General features: G+C 42.6%; 5 protein-coding genes across 9 annotated transcripts; 2 read left to right on the forward strand and 3 right to left on the reverse strand.

Annotated features, from left to right (window-relative positions):
- The first annotated feature begins 218 nt into the window (after window positions 1-218).
- On the forward strand, window positions 219-11176 carry LOC6611550 (myosin-VIIa). Its single transcript, XM_032718941.1, has 10 exons — window positions 219-435; window positions 2074-2337; window positions 2399-3520; window positions 3576-4091; window positions 4211-5230; window positions 7295-7504; window positions 7559-7857; window positions 7920-9455; window positions 9510-9633; window positions 9701-11176. The coding sequence occupies exons 1-10, from the start codon at window positions 412-414 to the stop codon at window positions 10949-10951; spliced, it is 6366 nt and encodes a 2121-aa protein (XP_032574832.1). The 5' UTR covers window positions 219-411; the 3' UTR covers window positions 10952-11176.
- On the reverse strand, window positions 10909-12603 carry LOC6611551 (zinc carboxypeptidase). Its single transcript, XM_002036054.2, has 5 exons — window positions 12418-12603; window positions 12222-12358; window positions 11713-12097; window positions 11263-11650; window positions 10909-11176 (listed from the first exon to the last, which is right to left on the reverse strand). Exons 1-5 carry the CDS (start codon window positions 12580-12582, stop codon window positions 10983-10985), a joined length of 1269 nt encoding a protein of 422 aa, XP_002036090.1. The 5' UTR covers window positions 12583-12603; the 3' UTR covers window positions 10909-10982.
- Window positions 12604-12641: 38 nt separating this feature from the next.
- LOC6611552 (zinc carboxypeptidase) lies at window positions 12642-14239 on the reverse strand. The gene is made up of 5 exons (XM_002036055.2): window positions 14038-14239; window positions 13859-13986; window positions 13409-13799; window positions 12965-13352; window positions 12642-12905 (listed from the first exon to the last, which is right to left on the reverse strand). The coding sequence occupies exons 1-5, from the start codon at window positions 14206-14208 to the stop codon at window positions 12694-12696; spliced, it is 1290 nt and encodes a 429-aa protein (XP_002036091.1). The 5' UTR covers window positions 14209-14239; the 3' UTR covers window positions 12642-12693.
- Window positions 14240-14613: 374 nt separating this feature from the next.
- LOC116801034 lies at window positions 14614-15370 on the forward strand. Its single transcript, XM_032718343.1, has 3 exons — window positions 14614-14896; window positions 14951-15078; window positions 15136-15370. The coding sequence occupies exons 1-3, from the start codon at window positions 14732-14734 to the stop codon at window positions 15152-15154; spliced, it is 312 nt and encodes a 103-aa protein (XP_032574234.1). The 5' UTR covers window positions 14614-14731; the 3' UTR covers window positions 15155-15370.
- Window positions 15371-15384: 14 nt separating this feature from the next.
- Window positions 15385-23478, reverse strand: LOC6611553 (CD109 antigen). Of its 5 annotated transcripts, none has more exons than XM_032718322.1 (8): window positions 23251-23478; window positions 21287-22576; window positions 20963-21224; window positions 20633-20900; window positions 18190-18409; window positions 17607-17785; window positions 16653-17551; window positions 15385-16576 (listed from the first exon to the last, which is right to left on the reverse strand). In XM_032718322.1, exons 1-8 carry the CDS (start codon window positions 23310-23312, stop codon window positions 15488-15490), a joined length of 4269 nt encoding a protein of 1422 aa, XP_032574213.1. In that variant the 5' UTR covers window positions 23313-23478; the 3' UTR covers window positions 15385-15487. The 5 variants fall into 5 exon arrangements, with proteins under 5 accessions (XP_032574213.1, XP_032574230.1, XP_032574224.1 ...); XM_032718339.1 differs by lacking the exon at window positions 18190-18409 and adding an exon at window positions 18602-18752; XM_032718333.1 differs by lacking the exon at window positions 18190-18409 and adding an exon at window positions 19013-19154.
- Window positions 23479-24610: the final 1132 nt, after the last annotated feature.

Consider the following 24610-nt stretch of genomic DNA (forward strand, 5'->3'; position numbering starts at 1 on the left):
AATACACGATTATACGGCTAATCATGACGTATGCAAAATGCATATGGTGCGGTGAGTATACGGCATATCCCCTGGAAGCCGAATTTGTATTTCGCTGAGAGCGCCGCCATATGGAGACAGGGACGATAAGGGCTGCCAAAAAGCATTCAATATTCATTATCAGGCGAGATAACAGTTGGCAATACTCGCTCCACCAGACGAATGGTTCGAGGGCCCCGATGAGCAGAGCCCAGACGTTTGCGAGACTCCGAACCGAACAGAACTACAGAAAACTTCGATTAAAAACGGCTGTGGCAACAGAACTCAAATCTTTGGGCAAATATTTGCCAATTAAGAACCGTCGACGGCGCGTGTGTCTGTGAAGTGGGGTGAAGTGAAATTGGCCGGGCCAAAAAAAAAAAAAAAATAGTCATGTCCGAATTTGTGCGGCAACATGTAAGTGCGAATGCCAAAACCGTACGAGTTTAGATCGACTTCCTGGTTGTCGTGGCAGTTTTTCCCATCCATTCGCTCTGGTTATCAGAAAATTACTATGATAACCGAATCGATTTATCACATTCCTTTGGCAGAGCTCTGCTTTATGCCCATCATGGGTCTCATTTTAATTTTAAACTTCCCTCCTCTTATCACCTACGCTCACCTACACGTGGGGTGTTAATTGGAATGTAGTAATACGTGTGATTATGGGCATAAAGTATTTACGAGCAGGTAGCCTAACAAGAGATTGTGTCCGTCACGAGCTCAAATATGTCTCGGGTTTCATTTGCAGAATACAACCAAAAATAGCACCATATAAATTCCTTATACTTCCTCTCTAAGCAAATGTCTTATCAAAGCCAATTATCGATTGAGTTTAGTCGACACAGGAATAGAGATACGAAAAAGCTCAATAAAATTCTTTGGCATAAACTAAACCTGAAACTACTTAAAGTAGAATGCACTGCTTTGATTAAGTTTTCCTTCCTAAAAAATTAGTATTATACACCCAGTAGCCAACAATAATGGTTAAAATATTTTTGATAACTCGCAGAAATGACTCATTGTTTAATGGGGTGATCTCATGGTCGAACACTTTAGTATAAGCAACCGATTTTCAATCAGTATTTATGGCGAAAGTAAAGTTCTAAAATACAAATAGATCGATTTTTTATTGCAGGTGCTCATGTCATTTTTTTGAAATGGCTAATGGGTGACATCAACTGATTTCGGTTCGATTGGTCTTTAATCTTATCTTGAAGTAGATAAGCAAGGTCGTGGAAGATCGATACCAAAAAATCAAATTTTCTAGATTACGTAGATTAAAAATCTTCGTGGTGACCCTTAGTTTTTGGCAATTATTACTTGTTCGGCTCCCATGTCATGTAGTCTTCTTCTGTTCACAGTTTAATTCCGAAATACCGATAAAACCTCTTTGTATATCGGCATTCCGCCGATAAGATAACGCCTGGCAACAACTACTTTTATTTGCAAATGTTGGCTACCGTTTGCTTTCATTACCCTTATTTCATTCACCTATTTCTAAAGCAATTTATATAAAGCAGACAAAGTAAAGTCACCGAAATTGGTTTGGGTGTGGCAGAGCTATCAAATATATCTATATTTCATTGGATAATTAAGAGTCCCACGGGTTAATTACTTAACAACTCATTTGATACCTTTCTGATTTCTTATCGGAGTCTAAAATCTATTTATATAGGAGCCATATACTGAAGCATTGAATGCAAGATGTTTTGCTTTTCAAAGTTCGTTAGTTAAATAATATTTAAAAATGAAGTTCAAAGTTCGATGATATCTGCCTTAATAAATGCGTCATTCTAAATAAGCCTCTGTTAAGTTCTCAGGCTTTATTGTTCACTTTATGAACAGGCAGGAATTTAGATTTATAAACTTCCAATGTAGAATTATTTCCGCTCGGCGGTGTAATAACTTCTTATCAGTATTTACATTTGAGGTATGACCCACTACCAGTTTTTGAATTGCCACTGGGTTAATATTGGGCTTGTAGGATTTTGACAATAATTAAATTAATTCTGTGACATTAATCTCTATTATTTTGTGATTTCATTAATACAGGGCGAGTATGTGTGGGTTAAGCCGCAAAATACTACCAGCGAATTCGCAGTGCCCTTTGGAGCTCGAATTGTGCGAACGGAGAAAACACAGACCCTAGTCTGCGATGACCGGAACAAGCAGTTCTGGGTTCCAGCGGGGGATGTCCTGAAGGCCATGCATATCACCTCCCAGGAGGATGTGGAGGATATGATCACTTTGGGTGACTTACAGGAGTACACTATACTGAGGAACCTGCAGAACAGATATGCCATGCAATTAATTTATGTGAGTTTGCTAGTATTTACTTAAGTTGCCTAGCTAGCTAACCATTTCTAAATATTTGTAGACCTACACAGGCTCCATGTTGGTGGCCATCAATCCGTACCAGATTCTGCCTATCTACACGAATCGCGAGATACAGCTCTACAGAAATAAGTCCCTTGCTGAACTACCTCCTCACATTTTCGCCATTAGTGACAATGCCTTTCAGAGACTGCAAAGACTTAAGGAGAACCAGTGTGTGGTGATCAGCGGGGAGTCGGGTGCCGGAAAGACGGAGAGCACCAAGCTGATCCTTCAGTATCTGGCCGCAATTAGTGGCAAACACTCATGGATCGAACAGCAAATCATAGAGGCCAATCCTATTATGGAGGCCTTTGGCAATGCCAAGACTGTACGGAACGACAACTCCTCGCGTTTCGGAAAGTACATCGAGATCAGATTCACGACACAGGGCGCTATTCAGGGAGCTAGAATCCAGCAATATCTTCTGGAAAAATCCCGAATTGTTTTCCAGAGTCGCGATGAGCGCAACTATCACATTTTCTACTGCATGTTGGCGGGACTTTCAACTGCGGAGAGAGAACGCCTAAAGCTACAGGAGCAATCGCCAAGTCAGTATCATTACTTGGCCCAAGGAGGATGCTTTACTTTGCCAGGAAGAGGAGATGCCAAGGATTTTGCCGATATTCGAGCGGCGATGAAGGTGCTTTCATTTAAGCCGGAGGAAGTTTGGAGCATACTTAGTTTACTGGCGGCTATTTTGCACCTGGGAAACCTCAGATTCACGGCCACCGAGGTGGCCAATTTGGCTACGGCTGAGATAGACGACACTCCAAATCTACAGAGAGTGGCTCAATTACTGGGAATACCCATATCAGCTCTCAATGCTGCTCTTACGCAAAGAACCATCTTTGTGCATGGTGAGCACGTGACCACCAGTTTGTCCAAGGAAGCGGCTATTGAGGGTCGAGATGCGTTTGTAAAATCGTTGTACGATGGAATTTTTGTGCGCATCGTGCGAAGAATCAATGAGACTATAAACAAGCAAGTGGATCAGCCCATGAATAGCATAGGTGTTCTAGATATCTTCGGGTTCGAGAACTTCGACAATAACAGTTTTGAACAACTGTGCATCAACTATGCCAACGAAAATCTACAGCAATTTTTTGTGGGACATATCTTCAAGGTAAGTGATCAAAATAAAATGTGTGATATCCTTACTAACCAAACTTTTCCCACAGATGGAGCAGGATGAGTACCAGAACGAGCATATCAACTGGCAGCACATTGAGTTCCAGGATAATCAGCAAATCCTCGATCTAATTGGCATGAAACCCATGAACTTGATGTCCCTCATTGACGAGGAGTCCAAGTTTCCCAAGGGCACTGATCAAACTCTGCTCGAAAAGCTACATGTTCAGCATGGTAATCGTTCCATTTACGTAAAAGGTAAAACCACCCAAACGTCTCTATTTGGAATCCGTCATTATGCCGGCGTCGTGATGTACAATCCATTGGGATTCCTTGAAAAGAACAGGGATTCATTCAGCGGAGATCTAAGGACTCTGGTGCAGCGATCTGCAAATAAGTATCTGGTGGACATATTCCCACATGAAATGCCCATGGATACGGCCAAGAAGCAGCCCACTTTGTGCGTGAAATTCAGAAACTCTCTGGACATGCTGATGCGCACTTTGTCGCAGGCACATCCCTACTTTATCCGTTGCATCAAGCCCAATGAATACAAGGAACCAAAGGTGAGTGACACATTTTTCATTTGAAAAAATAAAATTCAAGCATGTGGTGTAATTATTTATTGCAAAAGTCTTCTTCGAACCATATTTAGTCCTAATATACTGTTTCTACTTTTCCTTAGAACTTTGACAAGGAGCTGTGTGTGCGGCAGTTACGCTACTCTGGAATGATGGAGACGGCACGCATTCGAAGGGCGGGCTATCCGATCCGCCACGCCTACCGTGCCTTCGTGGAGAGATACCGCCTCTTGGTGCCACCGGTGGGATCTTTGGAGCAATGTGACTGCCGGAAGGTGGCGCGGCAGATCTGTGAAGTTGCCCTACCTGCCGATTCCGATCGCCAGTACGGAAAAACAAAGCTGTTCCTGCGGGACGAGGACGACGCCAGTCTGGAACTGCAGCGGTCCCAGCTGATGCTCAAGAGTATCGTGACCATTCAGCGAGGAATCAGACGGGTCTTGTTCCGACGTTACATGAAGAGATACCGCGAGGCCATTATTACGGTTCAGAGATATTGGCGAGGTCGCCTGCAGCGTCGTAAGTACCAGGTTATGCGGCAGGGATTCCATCGCCTGGGAGCCTGTATAGCTGCGCAGCAGTTGACCACCAAGTTCACGATGGTCAGATGTCGAACCATAAAACTGCAGGCCTTGAGTCGAGGGTATCTGGTTCGCAAGGACTTCCAGAAAAAGTTGTTGGAGCGACGAAAGCAGAACCAGCTGAAGAAGGAGGAGTTACTTAAGTTGGCCAAGATGAAGGAAGCAGAGGAACTGCTGAGACTGCAGCAACTGAAGGAGCAGAAGGAGAAAGAACAAAGAGATCAGCAGGAAAAACTATTCCAGGAGGAGCAGAGGCTCAAGGCCGAAGCAGCCGCCCGAAACGCCTTGGCCATGGCTGCGGTGCAGCAGAAGAAGAGAACTAAGCCCGTCAAGCAAGAGGCTCCCAAGGCTCCAACCCTGCAAGCCCGCAACTCCCTGCCCCCACCACCCACCACACTGATAGTAGCTGCCCCACTACCTACTCGACCGGCCAGTGCCGCCACCAGAATTAATACCATAACCGAGAGTCCTGGCACCATTGATGTGGAGTCCTCCAAGCAAATGGTGGATGACGTGTTCCGCTTCCTAAACGATGAACCCGATGTGAGTGGTCCTCTGGGGCCGAATGTCAAAGAGAAGTCTATGATGTTCGAGCAGGCATTGCGCCTGCGCAGAGACGTGCCCACCAAGCTCCTTTCCCGCCCGGTCAACTATTACGAGGCGGCGCCTCGGAAGATTGTCAACCAGACCCGCCTCTAGTAGCGAATCAGGCTGGGACTGGAACAGATCCGAACAAACTAGAGACTCGTAGCTATGGCTAATGTTACTACGGCTGGAATTGGCCAGTATACTCTCTTAATAGTGGTCCTGATCAGTACGATTGGTTAAGGACTTAAAAAGCGCTCTTATCCTACAATTATCCACGCAAAACTGTAAATAAATCATTTTTTTTACAAACTTCAGTCAAAAAAACATGTAAATTTCATAAAAAGCTTATACAAATTTGCTTCTTGAAAATTGCGCTTCAATTGGGATTTCTTATTTGTATAAAAATATTTTATTTATCTGTATAAAAATATTTTCTTTGCTAATGGCAACAAACCATATCTCTACTGACTAAACGATATTATTGATTTAACTTTCCAAACGAATGGTACCAACATACTGATCAGCACCCTTCCAGAGTTTTGTCCAGTCCAACGACATAGATTTTGGGCCACCCATTGGGTTCCTTTTTAATGTACAAATCTTATACATAAGTGCAGTAAATGTCGGCTTGTATATAAAAACATATAACTTGGCTTGTGATTGCGTTTTGTTACATTTTCCTTACTTCTAAATGTATCATATTTATTAAACTCTGTAAATAAAACTCTCTAAGGCAACTATAGACATTAATGCGCATTTCGTTCGTGTGTTTACTCGTCTGCGTTGGTTGTGGTTGTATGGTTATGGGGTAAAGTCGAACTACCCAATCCGGCTTTTGTGCTTTGTGTCCAAGTCCAGTGAGCGTCCCACACTCATATCCCCACTTTGGGATTGCTTTTCACCATTATACTCGAAAAAAAAAACCTGAGTGAGCTTGAGTCATCAGTTCTTACTTATTAAAATGTGACAGTGGACATGAATAGGCCAAGTGGCTTACAAGGGCATTTAAACGCTATCTCGATTAGAATAAATTAATTTGTTCAAAAGATAGGAGCACACAGGCGATTTTATTGTTATTTTATGAAACCTACCAGATTATTATACCATGTTTTATATAAAGTTCTGGAGCCTTCCACAATTTTTATTTAAAGAAAGCTTATACAGCTATCTAGTTAAAATTTGTTGAAAGATTTATTGCATTAATTTAAATGTATTAATTCAAAGCCTTCTTAGAATTTTTAAGAGGACCACTAAAGATCTTTATTTCTCGTATGGAACATTTTTATAGCACCATAAAATGAGATTATCAGGAAGCTAATTTATGAGCCAATTTCCTTACCTTTTCGTTTATATTTCCTTTGGAAAGATAATTTTGTAAGGGATTTCCTTTTACAAAAATATCAAAGTTAGCTTATACTTTACCACGAAGAAATTGTTTAGGCCAAGACTAAAAAGTTTATCTGCCCAAATTTAAATAAAACCATCCGCACCCACCCGCACTAAATTGTATTTTATTTAACAAAATTTTGAAGAATTTTTCCCGTCCAACCATTTTTCAGTACGCAGATCCATGTCGTGTCGTCTTTAGTCAGTAACTAAATGGGTGCTAAACAAATTTTCGCGTCGAGGCCTGAGTTTTTCGAAGCGTGGCCAACACCATGCGTTATCAGTTGGCGGCAGAAGTTTAAAACAAATACCAAATGATAAATGAAATAAAACGGGATCGTAAATAATCGCCGCCGTCCTTATCGCGAGGGCATATCTTCGGGTGCAGCATACTAGTACTACCACTAGTCCCTCACCGACAAGTTTATATTTATAAAAGCTTACGAGTAAAGCACCTTTCGATAAGTGGCACTCAGATTACAGGTGTCGAAATAATTAATACGGCAGAATTATAAACTCTGTGCTAGTACCGGGTATAAGAGATCGAAACTAGGGAGAGTGAATATAGCTTGTATAGGTGTTTGAAACTTTGTTTACCCTGTAAATAATCATATTATCAAATGCTACTTTCAGGCAGGGTTGAGGAAACTTAACAACATCTCTTCTGGAGATACAATACGCCTACCCAAATCGGTGCCGAATAACATCGACACCTCCGACTTCAGTTATTTGAAATATGCAGCGACTTACTTCGGTGGTGGCGCCACTGCACAGCACGAAAGAAAGCCTCTGAAGAAATCTTTGTTAAAACATGAACATCCCATTGATGAGATGGCATCTAAGGTAAGTGATTGGAAAGTGAGTAAATATAAAAGAATAATTTACATTTAATTGTAGGCCATTTGGTTGACTATACTCCGCTTTATGGGCGACTTGCCAGATGTTATTTCCTCGCCTTCTCTTCATGCATCCGATAATGAAAACTTGATGAGTGATTTGGCAAGCCTCTTGAACACTTCTGATTCCTATAAGCCTCGCTTATTTGTGCGTCAATCCCAAAGACGTATTCCAAAGCCTTCGGCTAGTGGTGAAAAGGAAGCCCAGGAATTCTATCAACACTGGCTCAACGTTCCCACAAGCCACCTGGAGAAACTTCACTTCATCATTGGTCACGGTATAATAAAGAATAGCTTACGGTATGTTATTACAAGAAGACAAGACATTTATTCGCATCAAACCAAATAATTCATTATTGCAGAGACGAAATCTTAGCCCAGATCTGCAAGCAGCTATATCTTAACCCAAGTAGGAGCTCCTACTCCCGCGGATGGTTGCTCCTTTCGCTATGCCTCAGCTGCTTTACCCCCAGCGAAGAATTTGAGCCACACTTGCGCAGTTTCATGAAGCAGGGAACTGCGCAACTGCAGGCCACTCCTTCCCTGCAGCGATTGGAGCGAACCCTGGTCAATGGACCACGCTGTCAGCCACCTTCGTTATTCGAGCTCCACGCAATCCGGGGTCGCCACCCACTTAAGTTGGACATTCACCTGATGGATGGACAGCAGAGAAGATTGCAGGTGGATGCGGCCAGTACGGCCCGAGAGGCAGTCCATCAACTTTGTCAGGGAATGGGGATAACCGACACCTTTGGCTTTGGATTGGTAATGTTATTGAATGGGAAGCTAATGCCGCTGGGAGCAGGTCAGGAGCATGTCCTGGATGCCATTTCGGAGTGCGAGCAACGCCAGCTGGATGCACCATGGAAACTATACCTCCGGAAGGAAATGTTTGCCACTTGGTATGATCCCTCGGTGGACCCCAAGGCCACTCAACTAATATACAAGCAGATTCTTAACGGGTTGAAGTGCGGAGAGTATCGATGTCGCTCCGAAAAGGACATAGCAATGGTGTGCGCTCTGGCCTGCTTTGTAGAACATGGACCTGGGGAGATTCTTCGATTGAAGCCATCGGAGATCACAGCATTTGTCCCAAGTGATCTTCTAGCTCCCGGCAAGCGAGCCATTGAGAACTGGAGTCGCCTAATAGCTGTTACCTACGGGAAGAGCTCTTATGTGAAGGAAGAAAAGAAAGACCTGCTATTGGAGGCACAAAAGAGAGCCAAGGAGGATATATGTCTCTTTGCACATCTCTCCTGGCCTATGAGACACTCGCGCCTGTTTGAAGTGGTTCGCAAAGAGGGACCAAAGCTCCAGAGCGATGAACTTATGCTGGGCATTAATTCCACGGGCCTTTTCCTTATAGACGAAACCGAACAGGTTCTGGCTTCCTGTTGTTTTAGCGAGGTGCTGAAAGTGCACGTGGAATCAGATGATAAACTGCATGTTATGACCTTTCAACACGTCAATTTTGTGCTGCAGTGCAGCACTGCTCAGGATGCCAACGAGGTGATAAACTATATGCTGGATAATCTCCGACAGCGTTCAAGCTATGGCGTAGCTCTTGATCAGGTCGTAGAGGGGGATCTAGAGGATTGTCTAGTGCTAAACTCCGGTGACCTAATCGAATTCGAGGCAGGTGTAACAGGTGCCCAGTTAATGGCTGGTAATGCACAAGACTGGTACAGGGGATGTGTCAATGGCCAGTGGGGTCAGTTTGCTGCTGGAAATGTTCGCGTTTTGGCCACCCTCACCAAGCCGAGTGAAAAACTTCAAGATATCCTCCGGGAGGGCCGATTTCAAGAACCCCCGAAACCAACTCCAAGAGCCAATTACTCTCGCCGTCGTCAACACAATATCTCTCAGCTGGCTGAGAGCCACTTTAGGGAGCCATTGGAGTAAGTAAAACAAGTTGGTATGGAATTCAATTTAATTCAACCATTATTTTTTAGCTCCGATAAGGCACAACTATCAAAGTTTTCACCTGAGCCGCTGAAAGCCCCTCTGCTCAAAGCTGTCGTTAAGGTACCCCCACTTTTCCAGCAGGCATTGGTTATGGATCATCATATTCTTAAGGTATGCTCTGAAGTGAATAGAAGATACATCTTTTAGTTCATACAACCAATCTGTTCTTAACATATAGTACATGGGCGACATAGCAAGGAGCAATCTACCGGTCAACACGGACCTCATCTTCCAGCCAGCGCTGCAGCATCCGCTGCTGTGTGACGAGCTCTACTGCCAGCTGATGAAGCAACTGAGCGATAATCCCTCCAGCGAAAGCGAGAAGCGTGGCTGGGACCTGCTTTACTTGGCCACGGGATTGTTGGCTCCCAGTGTCTTGGTGATGAGGGAGCTGATCATACTACTGCGCATGCGTGCAGACGCCCTCGCCGATGCCTGCCTGAAGCGACTGAAGCGATCCTTGGCCCAGGGCCAGCGCAAACAAGCTCCACATCTCATTGAGGTTGAGGGAATTCAACAGCGATGCCTGCACATCTACCACAAGATATATTTCCCCGACGATACGGTTGAGGCTTTCGAGATTGAATCGCACACACGGGGAGCAGAGCTCATAGCGGATATAGCCCAGAGATTGGAGCTCAAATCACCTGTTGGTTATAGTATTTTTTTGAAGACAGGTGACAGGGTCTATGCTATGCCTGAAGAGGAGTTTGTGTTTGATTTCATCACCCAACTCATCTACTGGCTAAGACAGCAGAGGACCATACGCTCCATATCCGATGGCCACTACCAACTGCACTTCATGAGGAAGTTATGGTTAAACAACCATCCAGGCGGGGACCTCAATGGAGATGTGATCTTCAGCTATCCGCAAGAGCTGCACAAATACTTGAAGGGCTACTATCCCATCGATTGCGAGCAGGCCTCGCGTTTGGCAGTTCTTGTGTACAGTGCAGATCATAACGTTAGCTTGCAGCGGCTGCCCGAAGTTCTGCCACGCTTAATTCCTGAAGACCTAATGCCGCTTCAAACGGTGGCCGAATGGAGGCAACAGATCCTGCCCAAAGTCCACCGCGATCATTTAACGGAGGATCACGCCAAGATTTTGTTCCTTCAAGAGCTCACCCATTTCTCTTGCTTCGGCTCCACATTCTTTGTGGTGAAGCAACAAAATGACGATACCCTTCCCGAAACTCTTTTAATCGCAATTAACAGCACAGGTTTCCATATGCTGGATCCGACAACTAAGGAGATCCTTCACAGCTATGAATACTCCCAGTTGGGAATTTGGAGCTCGGGCAAGAATCACTTCCACATTCGGTTTGGTAACATGATCGGAGCATCGAAGCTGCTGTGCAGCACCACCCAAGGATACAAAATGGACGATTTGCTGGCCTCTTATGTTAGGTACTTTAATGGACACGAATAAACCATATAATCGGGTCAAATAAATCGTGCTCTTACAAGTAGCCCAACTCCTTGGTCTTTTCGATTAAAGCCAGCATTCCAACCATTAGCTCCTCGCAGTTGGGAATGATCTGCACTGGTGGCAGAATAAATCCGTAGCGACCCTTATCACGGTACTCGATAGTGTAAACGATCTTCTTGCCCAGCTCGTTGAACACCCAGTCCACGGAGGTTCCAGTGGCCACATCTGTTTGATGAAGACACATTTGTGTAATAGTTATAATTTAGCATGCGGGTGCATAGTTGATCTAGTTTGATTAAAGCAATACTTACAAAGCACGTCAGCTGTAGAACCATACTGGTAGACGGTTCCGTACGGCAGTGCTTCAATGGAATCGGCAAAAGCTTTGCCAATAGTCAGAATATCATTGTAGTTTTCTGGGAACTCCTCCTTGGTATGTCCGTACGGCGAAAGCAAATACTGTCCATATGAGTGGAAGGATATGTACACACTAATTTGGTCCTGGATTTTGGTCAGATACTCGACCAAGGCCTTGGCTTCGGGCTCCGATCCAGGGTTATCCCCAGCAAAAGTCTGACTGCAGGGATTGCTAGAGGCTCCATTGTTTTGTAGCCAATAGGAGTCGAAGTTCCTATTGGCGTCAGCTCCAATACAGGCATTCGTGGCATGTGGCTGACGTGTCTTGCGCCACATACGGTCCTGTTATCGCAAAGATTTAAATATATAAATAGTTCTCTAAATCAGTGTAAGCATGCACTCACCTTCTTGTGTGAGTACTCAAAACCATCTACATTGAACACGGGAATTATATGCCAATCATAGTTATCGGCCAAACTTCGCACATCGGCATCCTCTGAGGTCAACAGCTGATTGATGAACCATGTAGCACTGGCCGAAGTTATCCACTCTCTGGCATGAATGTTGGACTCGATGAAAATGCCAGGGTTGCCAGCCTTGTGGGAGATCTTGATGCCTCTAATGGTTCTCCCCTCGTAGGACTTGCCAACGATGAACTCCTCGGTCACCGAGGGATAAGCGTTTAGAATCTCGTCCAGCCAGGCCTCAATCTCTTCCAGCTCATAGTACTTCGTCCAGCCAAAGGTGGCGCTATCTGCAGTCGGCGTGACTTGCTCCTCGTCGATACGCCTAAATGGGGATCCGATCGTTAACTATATGGTCCCAAGTGAGCACGCACTTGGTTAGCTAATCGAGCGATCTTATCGACTCGAGTGGCATTAACCCGTACGCTGTGCCGCATTCCACTACTTACTCTTGGACATTCTCGACCATAAGCTCGCTGCTGATATTATTGAATTTAAGCAGCTCCTGAAAATGGTTCAGTTCTCCAGGACTAACCATAATATCAATCTCCCTACTACGCTCGTCATACTCCTTCCAAATATTGTACTAAACACAAAAGAATATAGTGGGATATGTCTTCTGATCTGCGGCAGTGAACAACTAACCTTCTTCGTCAGCTCGCCAATTTTCTCGATCACAGCCAATTGAATTTTGTTCTGTATAGTGAGCTTGTATACCCTGAAGTTATCATAACGCTCTTTAGGGGAGTCCTTATGGATACCAGCACTTGTTAGAGCCACCAGCGTAGCAAGCAACCAAAGCAGACGCATTTTGAGCAATGACTAAAATTCTACTGACGGCCTCGTGCTTAAGAAACATAACACGGTGATTATCTGCAGTTAATCTTTATTGTTTTATTGCACATTGAATTTCCCCAGCACTTACAGCGCGCTCTTAAGCCCGAGATAGCCGAGGTCTTTACACTTTTCTAATAGGGCAGCAATGCCGATTAGTGCCTCCTCTGCGTTTGGAATAATGTGCACCGGGGGCAGGATAAAACCATATCGACCGGTGTCCCTGAATTCAATGGTATACGATATCTCCACTCCTTGTTCATTGTATGCCCAATCGATGGTGGCTCCAGACGCGGGATCTGTGGAAATAATTTAAGTTTACATCTATGCCAATACAATCTATTGTCCAAAAGCTTACAAAGAATGCCCGCAGCTGAGCCGTATCTGTAGACAGTTCCATAAGGAAGGCTCTCAACTGCATCTCCATAGGCTTTAGCAACTTCCATCATATCATCAAAATTGGGAGGAAACTCCTCCTTAGTGTGTCCATAGGGAGAGAGCAGAAGCTGACTGTACGAGTGGAACGCGAGCAAAACATTAATTTTGTCCTTGATGCTGATTACAAACTCAGACATGGCCTGGATTTCAGGCTCAGAAAAGGGCTTGGGTCCACCGTAATCCTCGGCACAGGGATTTGAAGAAGCCCCCTCGTTCTCCATCCAATGCGAATCGTAATTTCGGTTAGGATCTGCTCCGATGCAACTAGAAATTTCGGAAGGTTGACGGGTCTTTCGCCACATGCGATCCTACAAAATATGTGTTTTACAAGCAAGGTGTCAGGTATAGATGAATGCAGTGGTACCTTTTCATGAGTGTACACGAAACCGTCGACATTCAGCACTGGCACTATATACCAGTCGTGATTCTCCGCAAGATCCCTCACTAATTCATCCGTGGAGGTAAGGAACTCGTTAATCAACCAGGTGGCTGTTGCAGAGGTGATCCACTCCCTTGCATGTATGTTGGACTCAATAAGCACTCCTGGGTTATTCGACTTGTAGGAGATCTTTATGCCCCGGATGGTGCGTCCCTCGTACGATTGACCCACTATAAAACCCTCTGTTATCGTTGGATAAGCGGCTAGTATACCGTCTAACCACGCATAAATTTCCGCCAGAGAATTGTACTTCGTCCAACCAAATGATCCATCTCTACTGGCTTTCAGATTGGCTGCTTCCTCCGAATCGATAAGCCTGATTAGCAATCTTTGAATTCCATTTACTTTCATAGTCACTACTAGTTGCTTACTCACTCTTGCACATTTCTGATGAACAGCTCTGCAGTGACATTAGTCTTCCGAATTTCAGTCTCGAATTCGCCAAAGGCACCTGAACTTAGCATCAGGTGTAACTCATCCTTGGCTTCATGCCACAGCCTGAACTGAGTGAACAGGTAACCATTTGCTTAAGATGTTACATTAAGCTTACTTACACTTTCTCGATCTTCTGCAAGCTTTCTTAAGATACTTCTCTGCGCCTGAGTTTCAAACTTGACTTTATAAACCGAGTAGTCGTCATAGCGTAGTCTTTGGTCCTGACCAAAACTTGCTCCTTGAGCTAAGACTACCAGTGCCAGGACTATAGGTAAACTAAATAGAGCCATGCTTATTGCTGAGAATGCGGAAAGCGACTACCAATTTCGTTTAAATAAAAACCCAGACGTTTCCTATATCGATCGATTCATAATTGGATCGTAAAGATAGTAGCACAGGAGCGCACTATTAAACGATCTATAAAACCCCTTTGATCGCCTTATCAGATTCACACAACTGACCGTTAGTATATGCATAATTTCTAATAGATTCATTTTTTAAAACATTCAGAAGTCTGGGTAAAGAGCTTAATATATATAATTTCTTGTAATCAGAGTAGTCATGACTCTGCATAATGAGGTCACATTCCGCAGAAAATGCCCTCATAAATATGAATTTCATTTCCAGATTGTTTTCAGAACAGCTTTATTTAAAGGCAAGTGTCTGTAGCCTTATTCTTATTTTATTACTTTCGGTCTTGAGAAACACAATTCTCTGAACCCTCATTCATATTCTACTATTTTTTATTCTTAAGCCCAGCTGTATAAATAGTCAGCTCAAAATTACAAAATATCGCTTTACAGTTTAGTCAAGATGCGTCCACTGATTGCATTGTTACTATTGATAACAGCTTGGAAAAGTAGCCTATCAGATCCTATACTACCCCGTTCCTATGAAAACTATTCAGTGTACAAGGTTTTCATAAAAACTCGTTCGGATCAACAGGTTATCGATGGACTGCTGAAGGACACAGACAATGTGAGTGACAATGGAATTTAGAGGAAACAGCTGAATAATGCCTTGATATTCTAGTATAACTTGTGGCATCGTGGCTTAAAGCTAGTCCACATAATGGTGAGCCTTATGGGAAAAGATTCTTTCCTAGCTTTAATGCGAAAGGAAAATATTGTTGTGGAAGTACTGATAAAAAATGTTCAGACGTAAGTAAATAAGCATTTCAAAGTTAAAAAATGCGTAACTGTATACTCTGTTTTCAGACTTATTGATAGGTACTGACGTGTCGTTGTTTATCTAATTTTTATCCCATTTAAGCAGTGATCTTGAACTATGCAATATCATGAACAAAACTTAATGCTAAAATGTGAACGATGCAGCCTAATGGTATGCTTCACATTAAATATGATCTGGTTTTAGATTTGAAAGACTTCCAAAAATATATTTTGTATACCTTTGTGCTCTAACATTATCTAAAAATTATTGTCAAATGTGGTCATAAAGAATTTTAATTAATTTGAATGCACACAATATATGTTTTTTATTTAATAATTCCAAAGGAATGTTTGTTGATACTACTTCTAAAGGTTTTCACCATCGTTTGACTCCAGGACCTCAGTCCTTCTTGCAGCCCTCTCCGCAGTCGGCGCCCTCGCAGATGTCGCACAGGGAGGACTTCACCTGGTAGTACTCGGTGGCCTTGCGATCCGTGTCATAGTAGTCGTATAGGGAAACGGAGGCGGGCTTCTGCTTGGCCACCGCGTGAGCCTTGGAGGCCTCCAACGGCAAGCAACGAACATCACCGGGAGTTAAGCTGTCAAAGTAGACGACCACCGTGGAGTCGGAGTTCTTGGTCTCTACGCGCTTCACCCGATCCACCGCATGGATTTTGCCCAAGCTTTCGGCGTCACCAACGAACCCTGAGGGCAGTGCGATTTCCATCACTGCCATGTTGGAGTCCTTCTCCTTGTCGGCGTCTTCTAAGGGCACGTACTCGGCACAGATGTCCACCACCAGTAGCTGGTTGGGCGTGTCCTTGACCGTGGGAGTTACCTTGAAACTGGGCTTCTTCTCTTTCTCCGCTAGGTTGTACCGATAGGAGAGCTGGACCATTGCAGATCCTGTTCCCTTGGCTGTAAAGTCTACCTTGCGAGTGCTCTTTGGCAGGACATGGGTCTGCAGAACCAGGGAATTCTCTGGGTTAACCTTGATTGTATTATTGGATTCACCCACAGATGAGAACTCAATATCCATGGTGCCTGAGCCAGAGCCCGTCTTATAAGCGAATTTCGTGAGCGCCTGGAGACCAATCACAGTGTCCTGAGTGGAGGAGAATCCTCCGTTGCTGTTGCGCTGCGATATCAGCCACTTGATGATGGGCAGGGCCTTCTCAGCCGGATCCTTTTCAAGAAGCGCAAGCAGAACATATGAGGTGATCTCGACGTCGTTACTGCGAGGTTTCCAGTGAAAAACTCGTCCATCCTCACCAGTGGATTCCGTGGCCTTAGACCACCACATTCGATCATTTTCGTTTCGGGCCACGCTCTCCAGCTTAGCAAGGACCTTCTCCGCCTGAGGGTGCTTGGCCAGTTGGAGTGCCACGGCGGCAATGGCCAAGGAATACTGGTCGTCCGTCTTGTCAGCCTCTTCGGCCACATAGCGAACTGCCTTCTCAATGACATCTTGGTACTTCGGGATCAGTTCCTGAAGCAATTAAGCATAAATCTCTGGTCAAAATACATAATCGGTATGGTAATAGGCAACTTACTAGGTGACTTACATGATTCTCGAAGAAAGCTAGCAGAACGAACGAAGTTAGAGCCAATGGGTTTTGGTTCGCGTTGTCGAAAAGTTTGCCGACCTCCGGGAACTCGCCACTCTCCTTCTGCTTCGATACAAGGAAGTCAAGACCAGCAGTAATAACGTTGGGATCAATATCCGTGTATGTTCCAGCTTGATGGAAGGAACGCATGACATAGGCGGTGAGCCAGGTGCTGCCCGAAGCGTCCGACTTTCCAAACGCACTATAGGAACCATCGTCGTGCTTGTAGGTCAGTTCCCTCTGGTAGCCGATCTCCAGGAACTTTCTAGCCTTTGACTCCACGGACGGAAGCTTTCGACTAGTAACCTCGAGGTATTTCAGCACCAAGATATTGGGCACAAAGTTTACCATGTTTTGCTCTCCGCAGCCGTACGGCATACGCACCAGATTGTCGAGATTCTGGAGCGTCGGTCCCAGAAGATCACCAACCACAGAGAACTCTATAAATTCGGATTGGGGCACGACCTCGCTGGGAATTTCGGCATCCAGGGACTGAGACATCTCCGGCTGATCCTTGAGGTTGATAAAGACAGCCCGGTTCTCAAACTGGGTTACGCCCTCCGGTTCAACCTTTAACTTCTGGTGAATAGTATCGCCGGCCAAGGCAGAGGTGGCTGTGATTTTCAGGGTCGTGAATCCTACAGACTTTGGTCGGATCATAAATGAAACACTCTTGCCACTATTGGCCGATATCGTCACCCTTTTGACCCGGCGCACCTCATCGATGGCCTTCTCCAACACCTCATTGGTAGCCTCGGTGAATTCATATTCCTGATCAGAGTTGTCCATGACTACATCTGCATCAAGGGTCTTATCCAGGTAGTTGAATATGACCACGGGAATAGCAATTACCTCACCTTTGATATTATTTAAGTGTTAGGATGTTAAATAACGATATTGCAATTGACTCACCTCGCTTTACGGAATACGGCAGGTTTGTGGACACAAAGAAGGGCTGGAATACTCGAATCTTGCTCGGACTCTTAGTTAAAGCAATTCCGGATGTTGGATTAAGGGAGAAACCAGTAACCACCCATGAGGTGATCGTATCCGGTATTTTTTTGGTCAGGGTGAATCCCTCTGCACCCACGCTGTATAAGGATGACAATTTTTCGTTTAGCTTTTAAAACTTTATGCAAGTTAGAATGTGTATATACACATTGTACGAGAAAACACAAAGTATTAGGTATTAGGTTGGCGTGTAGGGTTAGTTAACAATTAATCATGCATGGGAAAAGTTAAAAAGCAGTACGGAAACTAATTACTTTTTCGGTAAATTTTCAAGACTTTTTGTGGATATTCTTATTGACTCTTCCCGCTTCTTAAGATGATTGCTTCGCTACGTGAGTAGGTTTTTTGGAAGTCTTTCGTATTATTAATAATTTCGTATTAATTAATAATTTCGTATCTTATTAATATATCGGATTTCGAAAATTGTTAATCATAAAAGCATGCAGACATGCAAAACAGGACACAGGAGAAAAAAATTGTTTACTTTTCAAAAAACCACGTTTCTGGAAACTCTTTTCGGATTGTCGTTCGTTGGGGTGTTTGTTTTAAAGGGATTTCTTTTAGATTTTCATAATTTAATCTCGGAGCAGAGAAATACATCCTATCTTCAGGTTCACCTCGTATGCCAACACGATATGTTGAGAACATAATCCTCGGATGGTGTCTAGGCCCTCCGAATGCATAAGGGAACCTCAAAAGGCGACCTACGGTACCAATTATTTTAGAATGTTTGGTTATTGTTTATTGCGACTAAACTGATTATCGGTTTTCTATTAAAAAATTAATTAACTTTCATCTTGTAAATTCAATATATGTTTGTTAAATTGTAATAAGCCGGGTTTTTGTTAGTCATAAACACAAATGGAACTTGAATAATCAAATTTCAAGTATCATACTTTTCGAAGATGTTAAATATCCAGTTTTCCGGAAACTCTTTTCGAACCTGTGGTTCAGTAGGAACGTTTTGTGCTAGAGATCCAGTAACTGTTACGCGGTTAAATAGTGGGCGTGGGAAGCCAATCCCTGGTCTAATGAATATTCGTCTTTCTGCTAGGTACATAACTTAGTACTTTAATTTTAGGCGTGATTTCAGTCTCTGTATATATGGATTAATGGGTAAGGTTAGTAAGTTAGTAAGACGGAGACGGAATTTTTCCAATAAAAAATCCTAATACAAATTTCAAACCTGATCTACGAAATCCAAAGCATGTAGATGTTAGAGCGTTAATAGTTAAGCGTAAAGACGACACCCCAAGACATTATACACAGTGGAAAGACCTATGGATAAGGTTAGAAATCCGTCATACTTTTCGGCATTATAAAATATCCAGTTTTCCGGAAATTCTTTTCGAATCTGTGGAGGTGAACCCATTCCCGGTGCCTCTCCCGCAAGAGAAAATGCAATTGCGATATCTCCATTAAGTAAATATGGGTATATTGCATAAGAATCTGCATTGGGGATATATAATGATTATTAACGAGTGTATTTAGTTTACGATTTGATCTAGTCCCACAAAGCTTTTAATATCCTGAAAATATTATTATATTAAGTTCGTTAATGTTCCTGCGATGTTATGATACAAATCTACTCCAATTCGAAGTCCCAAACTGACCACCCTTAAGAATTGTCAAACATATTTTGTCGGGTTAGGTGAGCTAACCAAGATCTGAGCTAGATCATTAGCGAGCATGCACAAGAAAAACTAAAACCCACCTCCCAGTGCCCGAAGTTGACCATATCCAGACTTCTGCATAATTATTTCCAACTAATTCGATTTTTGTAGATGAAATTAAATCTTGCACTCGAAAGTCAATATTTTAATTTAATCCAAGTCAATAAATATGTCTAAAATATTGATTTCAAGGAATCTGGATTAAGTACGATTGCTAACTCTGAGCCATAGATACCGAAGCCTAAGCTGTAGTTTAAATATCTTTGAACACCATTATGGCAGTAAAATAATATGACACCGCTGTCGTATTAGTACAATTTTGAGTTGATAGATGAGATAGCCTCTAAGTATAATTAATTTTACCCAAAAATAAAAATAAGAAAGCAGAGAGATCTGTACGTTAGGTTGCAAAACAAATAGACATAGAAGAAAAGCTAAAACCCACCTCCCATTGTCGGATGTTGTCCACATCCAGACTTCTGCAAAGTTCGTTCGAACTAATTCGATTTTTGTAGGTGAAGTTATAGAAATTGAGTCCACTTCGTCGTACGAAATCGAATCTTCTACTTGATAGTCAAGACTTTCAGGGATTGCTCTGGCTATAAAATTGATTTCACGGATAAATACGAAAGCAGAATGTGACACATTTGGCACCTAACGATGATCATGGCGGCCGATGATGATGATGATGATGATGATTTGGCGGCCGACAGAAATCTAAAAATCTAATGTCGTACGGCACTCATTCATAAAATAAGCAAAATCTATCATTAGAACAATATTATTCCGTTGCTGTATTAGTAAATTTTGCATTGATAGTCTAGATAGCCTTTGCTTAGACATAAATATAAATAAGCAGAGAAGCTGTGCGTTAGGGTGCAAAACAAGTGCGGTCAATTTCAGTGACCCACCTCCGGCCGATCGATTGCCAAATCCAGACATCGGCAAAGTTCTTACGTATCTCTACCGGCTGAATGGTATTTCCGGTGCCGGGGGGGAAATTAGCAATGGCAGGCATTGGAGGCAATGCTTCAAGATTGTTTTCGAATGCGTAGATTCCCGGATCGTCTTCAACATAATCGGGAAATTCTGACAAATGATTAATGGCATTGTTAGCAGATGGCAACTAATTTCATATTCATGTAGCTGAAAAAATAAAATACTTTTCCCTAAAGCCCTTGTCTACAATAAATTTTGGAATACTTGAATGAAAAAGTCCTGGTAAATAAAGGTTCTAAATGACCGAATTCTTACCAGTGTTGTAAGGATAATTTGCGTTCGTTAGCGTCACTAGTCCGGATGTTTGACCAGGATAACGCCCATAGCCGTTCATCCAGGGTGTTGATGTCTGATATTTGTTGAGGCTATTAAAGATATCATCTTGGCTTAGATCGTTGCCCGACTTGAGCAGCAGGACACTCTGATCCACCCCCAAAAGACCCACAAAGGAATCGGCATCGGTTTTAATCCGTAGCTTGACTTCTTCACTCGGTTTGGCATTCGTCGGAGCCGATATATCAATCTATTACGGAAAAAAAATATTTATTAGGTTCAACTTAAAATACATTGAATGCGTAGTCATACCGAGTTACTAAACTCCTTCTCAAAGTCAATAGTTTTCTCTTCGAACTGTAGGTCATTGCTTACAACATAGTGAACATAGATCGTTGCCTTCGGCACCATGCTAAATGTTGGTGTGAACTTAACCGTGAATGTTTTCTTGCCGTCCGGCACATCCACGTAATCACTGAGTATCACATTACCTCTGGCCACAATGGTATATACAAAATAGGGCAGATCCTCAATCGAGACGACATCGAAAGAAACTCGTTCGCCTAGTCTAGGCCTAAAATATTAAAGGGTCAAATACCTGCTAAGCCTTTATGATAGACTTATTCAACTACTTACTTTTTTGTATTCACCTGAATCTTTAGCGGCGCCCTACTTATCATTGTTGGCTCAAACTTCGAGATGTAACCGAGGTGGTTTACCGACCTATCGAATGATGCAAATATACGATAATATCTGGATTCGCTATCGGGCAGCGTAACATTAAAGGTTGCAATGCCATTCTCATTCACAGGTGCCTCAAAGTTAATACGTGACACAGGAGGCATCCCATTAAAATAGGTAAACGTATTGGTAAAGCCTATCTTGACGTTTTTCGCAGAGCTCGTGACTGGGGATCCATCAACATTCTTCACCACAACCTGATAGATGAACGACTTATTGGCTTTAAAGTGGTCTGGCCTTTCATAAGCCTCAATCATGTATCGCTGTTGATGCAGAACAACTGTGGCAGTGGCATTCTGCTTGTTGCCAGTCAGTTCCTCAGTGACGACGGCAAATAGTTTAACGGGCGGTAAGTATTGACCTCTTTGGGTCCATCTAATAATGTCGAACTCCACATGACCCTTTCCATCGACGTCAATGGTTTTCTCCTGTTTGTCGTCGTTCCCTCCCAGGTTTCCAAAGTATCCATAGCTCCGTTCCATGGACACTGTAGCCTTGCCCTTGACTGGCTTTCCGTATGTGTACTTGGCGCGAATCGTGGCCTTGATCACCTTGTCTTCAATGACGGCAGCCTTGGGCGTGTCCACGATTACCTCGAACTTCGGCAGGACATATTTGTCAACCTCAAAGGACTTGGTCTCCCTATTATCACCATCCACGCTGACGGAGATCTTCCAGGTGCCCAGAACAGGCTGTTCGGACAACTGAAGTTCACCAAAGAAAACACCCTTCGTCAACTTGACGTCTCTTAGCTGTTTAATTCTGTTTTGAGCTCCATCTGTGATTATGACAGATATGGGCTTATCAATCTTTGCAGGTCGGGTGTTTTCATCCAGAAAGAGAATACGGAATTGAACGAGATCAGCGGGCTTATAGGTGGCCTTATCAGTTTGAACAAAGACCGATGGCTTCTCATCCGCATAGTTCAATTTGGTAGAATTCTTAAACACTACACCGGATAGACTCTCTGCAGTAAGATTATAGTTGCCAGTGGCCAATTTGGGCACCTCGAACTCCACATTCTGGGTGGACATGGGCGGCAGTTCGATTTGCTTCGTCTCGTTGTACGAGGGTCCATTTAGGCTGACTTTTATCTGACTCGGACCATCTGCCTTGTGGACAGAAACGACGACATTGTACTTGGAGTTGGACCGGAGGGTACCAGGCCCCACCACCGAATAGAGACTGCAAAACGAGAATTATTTTTTAATTGAACAATGATGATTGTGTGGCTACGTATTGACATTACCGGATTTTGAATACCTAATTGCAATTTCATGTATATTTTTGATAATTAATTATCTGATAGAGTTCTGTTGTTCTATGATTGATTCATTTTAATATTCTGACAATGGAAACACGGAGTTGTCTAATAATTCTGCAAAACTACTGCCCTCACCTAAACATGGCACCATATTTGGCGATATTAATAATTATAATAATACGAACGTAATCAGTCGGAGTTTTCCAACTTTTTGCGTGTAACCATTAAAATCCCCTTTAGAGGGGAATATTGAATATAAATATTTTTATGGCCAATTAGTAAGTTAACCCTGTGTGGTTCCCGTATTTTATGCATTAACTGATTTTCACCATCACACATTTGAATAAAACTGACTATAGCACTGATATCTATTTCATTAGCCATCGTGGTTTTCCAACCGGTTTAAAGGGAATCGGCAATAAAATCAAAAAGACACCAACGTTTTCATACGTGGCCTGTGAACATTCCAATTTTTATTGGTGGCTACATATTAAAAAGATTACTTTTTGGAATTCCTTTCAGACTCGCATTTCTTTTGGAACTGATAAGCGATCAATTGTTTATCATACTTGTGTTTACTTTCAATCAAACTCACCCAGTGGCATTAATTAGCAGGGCGTATTGTAAAATAATTCCGCACAGAAATATCCTGAACATATTGCAGGAATTGCAAATAGATAGGTGAAGATTAAATCAATGCACAAACTTTTGATCCCGAACGGTTATTGATTGATAATATTTCACAGTATTTTCTTTATCTCCGAGTTGCTGGAAGACAGAAAAACAAATCTGAACCCGAAAACCGACCGATCGTCAGCTAGCGACGTTTCACACTGAGTCAGTATTGATTTGATGCCGGCTTTAAGTAGAATTTAATCTCTCTTCAGATCTTTCTCTCTCTCTCTCTCTCTCTCAAAATGCTCTTTATTATTTTTTCGTGGAATTCTCCAGCAAAAAAAAGCCGGTAAAATTAAATTAGGTGTTTGTTTGCGTCACTGATGATAGATCTGTTTGGGTCCCTCTCTCTCTCCATTAAGTTTAAAAAGTAAAACTGGAAGCTGGACACTTTAAACTAATAGGAAGCAAAACAAGAAAGGAAGCTTGCAATCCGAAGCTTACATACCCTTGCAGTAATTATAATTACCAGCTGATGTGCATACATAAGTATAGTGGACAAGAACACACTCTGATCAAAAACAACAAAAATTAATAAAAAAAAAAATACAGTTTCTGATCAGAAAGTGCTTCTATAAGGTAGGACACATCTCTCTGATAAGAGAGGTCATTAGAAATTTTCAAGTATTTCGCATAAATAATATTTTTCAGTTAGATTAAAAACAAATTCATGGAAATGCACTTATCGGGCCTTCTTATCATTAAAACAGTCTTTATTTCTTTTGTGCGTGATTTTCTATGGGGATAACATATGTTCTAGCTGAGAGATCGTTAACCGGTTAATTCGTGTTGAACAATGCATCCATGTGCTAATTACTATATAAACAGCCATTTTACGTTTTCCTTACAGTATGCTTGTTGTAAACACTACAAGCTTGCGAAAATGGAAATAAAGAATAAATATTAACAGCTGGAACATAGGGAAGGGTGCCTTTGTTGTACCGCCAATCTTTTGGATATATCAGTATAAAATACTTATAAATGACAACAAATTTTAAAATTCTCAAATTACCATAACAATATGTATATGTTCGGTGATCAGATCAGCATTAATTATCAGTAAATTGAATCTGAATTGAATGATTTTTTTTAGTAAAATATAAAAATTAATTCGATTTAAATTGAATTAAATATCTTTCTCCCAAACTTTATTGTCGAACATTTTCGGCAAGGTGTTTTGGTTCGAGTTATAGATAAGCAGTGCAGCGAACCCAACCTGCAAAAAGCTTTGAAGCTCTCCAAAGTCTTATTCGTTGTTATTTTTTGATTTTGTTGCGACA

The sequence above is a fragment of the Drosophila sechellia genome, chromosome 2L, assembly GCF_004382195.2.
Source record: "Drosophila sechellia strain sech25 chromosome 2L, ASM438219v1, whole genome shotgun sequence".
In the NCBI taxonomy this organism is placed as follows: Eukaryota; Metazoa; Arthropoda; class Insecta; order Diptera; family Drosophilidae; genus Drosophila; species Drosophila sechellia.

What these genes read in the sequence shown, in the direction of transcription:
- LOC116801034 (XM_032718343.1), top strand. Translation starts at nt 14,732, where the DNA reads ATGCGTCCACTGATTGCATTGTTACTATTGATAACAGCTTGGAAAAGT. An exon ending in TGCTGAAGGACACAGACAAT is followed by an intron (nt 14,897 to 14,950) that starts GTGAGTGACAAT and finishes TTGATATTCTAG; the next exon opens with TATAACTTGTGGCATCGTGG.
- LOC6611553 (XM_032718322.1), bottom strand. Translation starts at nt 23,312, where the DNA reads ATGTTCAGGATATTTCTGTGCGGAATTATTTTACAATACGCCCTGCTA. An exon ending in AGAAGGAGTTTAGTAACTCG is followed by an intron (nt 20,901 to 20,962) that starts GTATGACTACGC and finishes TTTCCGTAATAG; the next exon opens with ATTGATATATCGGCTCCGAC. An exon ending in TAGCTTTCTTCGAGAATCAT is followed by an intron (nt 16,577 to 16,652) that starts GTAAGTCACCTA and finishes TAATTGCTTCAG; the next exon opens with GAACTGATCCCGAAGTACCA.
- LOC6611551 (XM_002036054.2), bottom strand. Translation starts at nt 12,582, where the DNA reads ATGCGTCTGCTTTGGTTGCTTGCTACGCTGGTGGCTCTAACAAGTGCT. An exon ending in TTGGCGAGCTGACGAAGAAG is followed by an intron (nt 12,359 to 12,417) that starts GTTAGTTGTTCA and finishes TTTTGTGTTTAG; the next exon opens with TACAATATTTGGAAGGAGTA. An exon ending in TTGAGTACTCACACAAGAAG is followed by an intron (nt 11,651 to 11,712) that starts GTGAGTGCATGC and finishes TTGCGATAACAG; the next exon opens with GACCGTATGTGGCGCAAGAC.
- LOC6611552 (XM_002036055.2), bottom strand. Translation starts at nt 14,208, where the DNA reads ATGGCTCTATTTAGTTTACCTATAGTCCTGGCACTGGTAGTCTTAGCT. An exon ending in TTCATCAGAAATGTGCAAGA is followed by an intron (nt 13,800 to 13,858) that starts GTGAGTAAGCAA and finishes ATTGCTAATCAG; the next exon opens with GCTTATCGATTCGGAGGAAG. An exon ending in CTCAGCTGCGGGCATTCTTT is followed by an intron (nt 12,906 to 12,964) that starts GTAAGCTTTTGG and finishes TTATTTCCACAG; the next exon opens with ATCCCGCGTCTGGAGCCACC.
- LOC6611550 (XM_032718941.1), top strand. Translation starts at nt 412, where the DNA reads ATGTCCGAATTTGTGCGGCAACAT. An exon ending in ATGCCATGCAATTAATTTAT is followed by an intron (nt 2,338 to 2,398) that starts GTGAGTTTGCTA and finishes AAATATTTGTAG; the next exon opens with ACCTACACAGGCTCCATGTT. An exon ending in ATGAATACAAGGAACCAAAG is followed by an intron (nt 4,092 to 4,210) that starts GTGAGTGACACA and finishes ACTTTTCCTTAG; the next exon opens with AACTTTGACAAGGAGCTGTG.